Here is an 8,456-nt window from a genome sequence, read left to right as displayed (position 1 = left end):
TAGTAGCCTCTAAGTACATGTGTGGTTGTGATTATTTGAAGTTGTGTGGGGTTAGTGAAGGAGTCTTGGGAGAGCAGGCTGTACACACAGCTGTGTGTGGAGGTGAACAGGCAAGCTGGGGCAGCAAGCCCCTTTATTTTTCTGGCAAGGCCACAGTTTGGGTTATATGTTTCATTTGCAAAGCAGCCAGATGAGCTACAGTTGTCTGTTTAATATCAGAAGAATGCATTTATCTGTGTGTAATTGCCCCTGTGATATGTTCAAGTGATCATGTTGAAGTGATCATCATCACCTCTCATTTGAGGCCTTGCATTTCTCTCCTACACTCAGGAGCTTCTGTCTCTGGCTCTTTCTCTTGGGCCTTGTCATAATCCATGACTAGCTCCTTCTGTACATAACAATAACAAAGAAATGCTGCGAGGCTGTGCGTGATGACCAAATGAGGCAGAAATCCCAAGCAGCTATGCAAACATGCCTATGCATCATATGAAATAAACATTTTGCAATTATTCATTCAGATCAGTCGCTTCTCAGTTCTCCTCTCGCTGTCTTGACTCCTGAAAAAGATGAAGTACGACTCCAATTTGTCAAAAGAGATCAGTAGGAATTTATTATTTGCTTTAAAAAAAGAAATACAGCTTCTTCTTTTTTTCTTTCTGTCTTCCATTGCTCCACTGATCAGTCACTGGCAGTCATCTCAAACTGAACTCCAAACTGCGGTTCTCAAACAAAGAAATGTTTCTGAAACAGCCAAAGAGCATGTAGTGCTGGAGCTGGGCTCGTGACATGAGTAACTTTAAGCTGGACCAGTGCCAGCTTTGCATGATGGGGATCTGCACGGTTGAACACAGAACAGAGGTAGAAACCAAATCTTGAAAACATCAGGACATCCAATCACTGCAATTAAAATGATGAGTTTGATGATGAGTATATATAAAGAATGAAAAACAAAAACAACATTTTAAGATTGCTAAAACTGAGTCTGAGCAGTGGGTGTGGGTGGGGGGGCTGGTGTAAAACACCTCATCATGCTACTGACATTCTCGATGTGTAAAGTCACAGACATAAAAAACAGCACTGGTGGCTAAATCCTTGTACAATCATTAGGGCTCATGTATTCAGCCTTTTGGTTGCCACTTGTCTGGCTCGTGTGCTACATCTCTCCGGGTTTTGCCATTTGAGAATCTCATCCTGTTCATCGTTGTTTTCTTTGTACTGAGATGAACAACTTCACAGTAAAACGCATTCAGGTGAATGAGTGATGTAACTGATTTTAGGAAGCACTTTCTTTGAAAGACACAGAGGTGAACAGCAAACCGAGTTGTCCCTGAATAACAAAGGGAATCTTCTGTCACGGCGTGGCGCAAGTGCAAGTGCAAGTGCATGCCACGACAGTGCTGAACAGCTGCAAAGTGGAAATACAGACTGATCACAGATTTTTCTTCATCTGATTTATATGTGTTTGATTTAGGATGATCAACAATTTGACAAAAAAAAATCTCAACACAGCATAAAGTGAGCTGCTGATGGTTTCCAAAGCTTGTGGTTGAAAGTCCTCTTTTCTTATTATAAATAATGCTAAAAACACAAACGCCTCCCTGTCACTCAATTCTGAACAATCACAAGTCTCTATAAACCTAGGAGACACATACAGTACACATAATGTAGCCCACATACATACAAATACACATATATTCAAATACTCAAAAACAATAACCTCTTGATGTGAAATAATGGATCTGAAATCATAAATTTATATAAAAATATAAAATAAAGGTTAAATCCAAACGAGTGTTGTCCGAAAGGTGAGAAAAATAATAATCTCAATTGTTTTTTCACTATGCGATGCATTGGCAAATCAATGAATCAGTGTCTCTGTGAACACACACCGTTTGTCTGTCCATATGATCCGACGGGTGCGTCCAGAGACCATTCTCAGAGTAGCCACTAGATGGGTTTAATACTGGAGGGTAAAAAAACAGAAGTCCACAGACACAAAGAGAGGAACGAGGTCCTTAGCTCTCTGGCCAGCCAGCGAGGTAACATGAAAACTACACATTTATCTATCTACACACTAAGGGATCTCTGACTGCAGGGCATGGTAAGTGCACATTTTCTATTTGGCTCTTAACCCCGATCAGTTCGTGGAGTCCTGCGTCACTTTGTAGTGGATGGGTGGGCTGCTGCAGTCGAGCCCATCACACATATTCCTGCAAAGCTGCCGACACAATGGCAGTACAAATATTCTACCAGGAGACAGACGCTAAGTATTTTTTGTGGGTATTGCCCACCAAATGTCACTAGCGGGGAATTTGGGAAACCTTGATTTCTTTTTGTGGAATATGACAAATGTTTTTGAGAATGACAATAAAACTGACACCATCACCGCTTGCTTTCTTTTGATCCATGCAAAAGAACATCCAAATGCTGGTCAGTCATGCTTTGTTCAGGTTGTCCGTCTTAGAGTTTCTCCCTAAATAGTAATGTCATGTTTCAAATGTTTCAATTATATTCTCATCTCATGATCGGGACTCTGTTCCAGTGAGGGCTCCCTGGTGCTGATCATGGACGCTGAGGGCCCTTGGTTGACTCCAAATGGAGAAACAGCTGGCGATCGAGCTGCCAGAGGGGACAGAGACGGGGAGAAGCTCGGTGACATCGCTGCTGATGAAATAGATCCCTCGTGACTGATGGGGGACCTGCGGAGTGAAGCCAAGTGGGGGAATGTCCGCCCAATTACAGGGACTTTGGGAGGAACTGACATGGCTCCTGGGTGGGCCACTGATGTGATGAGAGGTGGAGGGTCAATTCTAGGTTTAGGATCCATTTTGGGCTTGGGCTGGAAGGGCTGGCGAGGGTTCTGACTTTGCTGAGCAGTTTCATCTTTCAGCCTGGCAATCTCTGTGAAGACATTTGCAAGAGGCTGGAACTGAGGGCACCAGTTGAGTAGATAATCCCAGTTATAGCTTCCACGGAGCTCCTCGTCACTGGCAACAATAGCTGTGAGGGAACCATCTACGGAAGGTTTCCCATCCTCCGGAAAGGCATAATCCTTGGGGAGGGAAATATTGAGACCACGGCCCACTCCTAGGTAACCACCTCCCTCATCCCTGTAGACCGGGAGCTGTCCAGAGAGTAAGGTCCCACTGAGGCTGCCACCTAGCTTCTTTCCTTTGAACCAAGTGCTGCCCTCCAAAGCTGCAGGCTCACAGGAAATATCAGAAAGCTGGTCAGCATCCTGCTGGATTCCAGAGTCTGGTCCTCTGGCAGAGATGTGCTCCTGCATTGATGAGGTGATGGATGCAACGCGGGGATACTCATTTATCATCCTGATCTCATCATCCTCTGCTGCTTCAGCTGATCCTCTACCACTGGAGTGAGAAGGATCCAAAGACCCTCCTCTAGTGTAGGGTCCGCCACCAGCACCACCTTGGTCACCAGCATAGCCTGGCAAGGCCTGGTGGTAGATCCTTTCTCCCCCTGGCCCAGGGCTGCAATCATCCAGTTTTTGCAAGGCAGTTCCCGAGGCAACAGTTCTGTTTCCTGTCTCCTGGCCTTTCTTTCTCCTGCGTGACTTGACCAGGAACACAACCACTGCCATGACCACAAGCAATACGATAAAACCAAGAGACACAGCAACTATGCTAATAACCAGGATGTTGACGTCAGCGGCCAGGCCAAAGTTGGTGTTTGTCACATCGATGGAGACCTGGGCTGTAGTAGTGCGAGATGTATCCAGAGGGCTGTGAGCTTGCACGTCTAAAGTCATAACTCTGGTTTCCCGTTTACTCCGACCCGACCCACTGCTGCTACTGCTGCCTGAACTGTCCAGCTTGAGAAAGACCACCCCAGTGGTTTTGTTTACATCAAAATATGGAGAGCTGGCAGTAAGAGAATAAAGAACAATACCATCCACCCCTTCATCCTCATCACTTGCCTGGACCTGGCCAATGCTTTGTCCTTTCTTGGCTCCCTCTGGAACTTCAAAGGAGAAATCAGAGGATGTGAAGAGTGGGTCATACTCATCCTCACCCGTGACAAACACCTGTACAGTCACAGTGGCTGAATGGTTGCCTGAATCCGCTGCCACTGCGACAAAACTGAAGGTGTTGACCTTCTCGAAGTCAAATGGAATTTTGCTTCTGATTTCTCCTGAGTTCTGGTCCACAGCAAAGCTTTCTTTTCCTGCCCCAGACCGTTCCAACATGTAATACTTCAGCTGGCCAAAAACCCCCGTATCGTGGTCTATCGCGTGCAGAACAGTCACCGCTGAGTTGGCTGGCTGGTTTTCTCTGATACTGGCTATCAGGACATCCACAGGGAAGAACGGATGGTTATCATTCACGTCTTTGACCTCAACAATGACTGGAGCTAGGGCGAAGTGACCCTGTCCATCTGTCGCTTGAACAATGACAACATGTGTGGGCTGGTGCTCGCGATCGAGTGCTCGCTGAAGCTTTAAGGCTCCACTCCACGGGTCCACAGTAAATAAGTTCACCTCATTCCCAGAGCTGATAGAATACTGGACTTCAGCATTAGGAGTTGAGTCAGGGTCTGTTAAAAAATACAACAACAGAGTTCAAGTATATAACTGAGAGACCAAACAAGACAGCGAGAAACATTTACAGGTGACTGGATGAAAGAAGGAACACCCACCTGTAGCAGTCAGTCGTATGATCTCAGTCCCAGCGGTAGCACCCTCAATCAGTGACACGGTGTATTCTGCTCTGGTGAATGCTGGAGGATTATCATTCACATCACCGATCGTTATCACCGCAGCAACACTAGAGCTCCTCTGCGGCACGCCGCGGTCTGACACTACCACAGTGAGGTTGTACAGTGACTTGGTTTCAAAGTCAACTCCCTCGGCCAACAGCAGAGTCCCAACCGTCTGAAAGCCCCGTCCCTCCAGGAAGCGCACGCTGCTTTCGATCTGGAATGCGTTTCCTTCATTTCCGCTGGCAATGGCAAAGTCGAAGCCGCAGTTTTCTCGAGAGAGGTCGCTGTCGAAGGCTTCAAAAGTGAGAACTGTCGACCCTGGGATCGTGTCTTCAGAAACCGTAGCCCTGCAAACCAACCAAAGAGTATTATGTGAAGACGGCTGTTCGGGTTGCACCTCAATATGTCCAAATTCTAATGAGCACAGACTGACCTGTACTCCGACTGGTGAAACACAGGAGCATTGTCGTTGACGTCGGATATTTGAACTTGGACTGTAGTAAGAGAGGAGAGCGGGGGCAGGCCTCTGTCGCGAGCTTCAATGACGATGCTGACTGATGGGCGCTCGGGGTCAAACTCAACTCTGTGATTGATGAACAGAGTTCCTGAAATCAGAAGGAAATGAGATGAACTTACTCATTGTGCCAAAAGTGTTATTAAAAATGAGCGCAGGGAAATAAAATAGAGCAGGAAGCAGCCAAGCTTATCTTTACCATTGCTCGGGTCAATGTAGAAACCCTCCTTGGTTGACGACATCACTTTATAGGTGATCCTGCCGTTCTCGCCGGAGTCCCTGTCAGTCGCTGTTACTGTGATAACTGCACTTCCTGGTGGTGTGTGCTCAGGAAGAGTAACCTAAGAGAAAAAGAGACATTAATCCTAACATTTGGATACAGGAAACAAACACCCCAGCATTGGATCATATAAACCTATAACTCACTGTGTGGAGGGCAACAGGCACTGCCTTCACAGAGGGGAAAATACTTTTTATAATGTAGTTCCTTTATCCTGTGTGTGTTTTTCTTTATACTGAGGTCATTTCCTGAGACAGAGTAGTATATTTTTTACAGGCTCATCTCCACAATGGTCCCCAAGTTAATATTAGGCAGTTAAATTTTATCACACCCACTGTGTGCAAGTCAGAAGTGTACAAATGTGTATTCAATGTGTTTCAAGCCCACAAGTGCATTTAATGTTGTCTACTAGAAATAAACTGTTTCTGAAAATAATTCACTTTCTTTTAAGATCTTATAATTTGTGAATACCTCAGACAAAAACACATTCAAGCAACTTTCTCTTTAGGTGCCTGTTGGGATTTTTAGAAAACAACAACAAACACAATAAAAATAAAATTAACGGCATACCTGATAAAGATCATGTGTAAATGCTGGTGCATTGTCATTAATATCTTCCACCAAAATTGTAATGTTGGCCTCAGTTTGGTGCTGGCTGTCAGTGGCTCTGACAGTCAGGGTGTACCACGTCTTCTCCTCAAAGTCCAGAGGGGCAGTGAGTGACACGCCTCCACTATAGCGGTGAATCCCAAACTTGCCTAGTGCTGTTGGGTCTAGCTGTAAAGAGTAGGAGAGGGCAGGACTGGAGTCGACGTCGTTGCCCGTCACGAGAGTGATTTCAGTGCCTATCAAAGTATCTAACAGAGAAAGAAAGTGGAAATGAACTTATTAGTTGCATTCAAACACACCACATATATTGCACAGGCATGATTTGTTTGATGATGATCCTTACTGTTTGTAAATGTCAGCACTGGGTGTTAACCAGAAACTCCAACAATACCTTTTAAATTCAGCAAAACTTACTCTCTGGGATGCGGATTTCCTGGTGTATGGGAATAGTGGGACTGTTGTCATTCTGGTCAACAATAATGACCGTCAGTGTGGCTGAACCTGCGAGCCGTGGACTTCCTCTGTCAGTTGCTGTAACTACCAGCCTGTGGGTGAGAAGAGAAGGTGATAATCCAAACTGTCCTCTGTTATTACACTTTGGTGCTACATGAATAGAAATGAATTTAACTGGATTGAAAATTATGTGAATATTCCGTTTCAGACTGATCACATTTTGGTTACAAAAGCAAGAAAGTAAAAGTTGAAGTTCTTACTTAGTTTGAGTAAAGATCTCACGGTCCATGATGGCTGCTGTGGTAATGCTTCCTGTCACAGGATCAATCTTGAAGAGGCCACTCATCCTTGATGACTGGATGGAGTAGGTCACCTGACCATTTTGGCCCTGATCCACATCCTCAGCAACAACCTGGAAAGCGAGGACAGAAAGGGAAACAAAGAGGAGGAAATTTATTTGTAGCCTTTGTAGAACTCCAATAGACCAAATATCTCTGTAACTCTGTATTATTATTATTATTATTTTAACATTTATGAGCACCTGTATGATTGGCATTTCATATCCTTGTGCTTCCTTCATGTAGGCCACATAATTCTGCAGCTGGAAGCGAGGAAGGTTGTCATTGACATCCTGCAGGATCAAGTTGAAAGCCATGTAAGATGTAGAGGACACAGTTTCAGCCTTCACAACAAGACGGAGTCTTGGGGTGTCTTCAAAGTCTAGTTCATTGGAGGTCTGCACCCTTATTTCACCTGTGGAACAAACAGTAGGAAGATTTGATTAAAAAATGAAGATCACAATATCCTTATACTAATTAACCATCTTGATAACACATTGCACGAGACATACTTTAAGAAACACTTAAAGGGTGAGTGTTACCTGTCGAAGAGCTGATACTGAAGGCCTGCTTTCTGTTCCCACTGAAGAGGCTATAGCTGATACCGTTACGAGAACCATCTGGGTACTGAGCTTGAGCCTGAGCCACAGTGGTACCTGAATTTTTTCAGTGGAGCAGAGAAAAAAAATGTGTTTGTAATTGTTTTAAAAAATGATATAGGAGAATTAAAACCTGGTGCACTACTTGCTATTCCTGATAACACTGCCCAACCTTTCTCTGCATTCTCCTGTATGCTGACATCTCTAGCATTCCTCGAGAAACGAATTCCGCTGTATTCCACCTCCTTCACATAAATGATCACAACACCCTGTGTCGACTGAGCTGGGCTGCCTTGGTCCATGGCCTCCACTATCAGGGTCCTTTGTGCCTGGGTGAGGTCCGCCAGTCGCTCAGTGGCCTGTATCTCCCCAGTTAGGGAGTTGATACTGAAGCCTTTCACTGGGGTGGCGAAACGGTAAAACACAGAACCATTTGCTCCAAAGTCTTTGTCCTCTGCCTTCATCGTAGCTAAAACCCGCTGGGAACGCCTGTTGGACACTTCAATGACCAGTGGATCTTGGATGAAGAAGGGGGTGTTGTCGTTGACATCCAGGACAGTTACTGTCACCTGTAAGGAAGATATCATGTCTGAAATTAGATTTCAGATCATAAATTCAAGCCCATTAAACACCTGAAACAGCTAACCCCTCATTTACCTGAGCAGACGAGTTCCTAGGTGCAGCCGGTGAAAGGTCAACAGCAAAAACCTGGAAGCTGTATGACGCCAGTTTTTCGCGATCCAGAGGAGCTGACGTGGTGATGCGACCATTGTGCTCAACTACACTGAATGCGCCATGCGCCTCTCGACTGAGGAAATACAGAACCTTCCCATTAAGGTCTTCATCAGTATCAGTGGCTGAAACCTAGATACATACAAAAAAAAGTCAGATTATTAAAAACTTTTTTTCAAGTATTTACAATTTTTGAATATATTTATTTCCAT

The 8,456-nt window shown here is 44.9% G+C and overlaps 1 protein-coding gene across 1 annotated transcript in view; it reads right to left on the bottom strand.

The window, feature by feature from the left end:
* Positions 1-1,791: 1,791 nt before the first annotated feature.
* dchs1b (dachsous cadherin-related 1b) overlaps positions 1,792-8,456 on the bottom strand; it is an 82,240-nt gene continuing 75,575 nt past the window's right edge. Inside the window, exons 19-29 of the mRNA XM_085364536.1 lie at positions 8,170-8,376; positions 7,685-8,081; positions 7,456-7,569; positions 7,117-7,328; positions 6,836-6,987; positions 6,537-6,667; positions 6,084-6,370; positions 5,433-5,574; positions 5,153-5,324; positions 4,657-5,066; positions 1,792-4,554 (exon numbers count right to left, since the gene is read on the bottom strand). Coding sequence (XP_085220662.1) covers positions 2,507-4,554; positions 4,657-5,066; positions 5,153-5,324; positions 5,433-5,574; positions 6,084-6,370; positions 6,537-6,667; positions 6,836-6,987; positions 7,117-7,328; positions 7,456-7,569; positions 7,685-8,081; positions 8,170-8,376 — 4,272 coding nt within the window. The 3' untranslated portion in view covers positions 1,792-2,506. The remainder of the gene's footprint in view (positions 4,555-4,656; positions 5,067-5,152; positions 5,325-5,432; positions 5,575-6,083; positions 6,371-6,536; positions 6,668-6,835; positions 6,988-7,116; positions 7,329-7,455; positions 7,570-7,684; positions 8,082-8,169; positions 8,377-8,456) is intronic.

The sequence above is a fragment of the Diplotaxodon limnothrissa genome, linkage group LG10 (assembly GCF_057381915.1).
Source record: "Diplotaxodon limnothrissa isolate DT_005_m linkage group LG10, D_limnothrissa_male_GT1.1, whole genome shotgun sequence".
In the NCBI taxonomy this organism is placed as follows: Eukaryota; Metazoa; Chordata; class Actinopteri; order Cichliformes; family Cichlidae; genus Diplotaxodon; species Diplotaxodon limnothrissa.
Note: the sequence above shows the minus strand (reverse complement) of the source record. Positions and strands in the feature narration are given on the sequence as shown.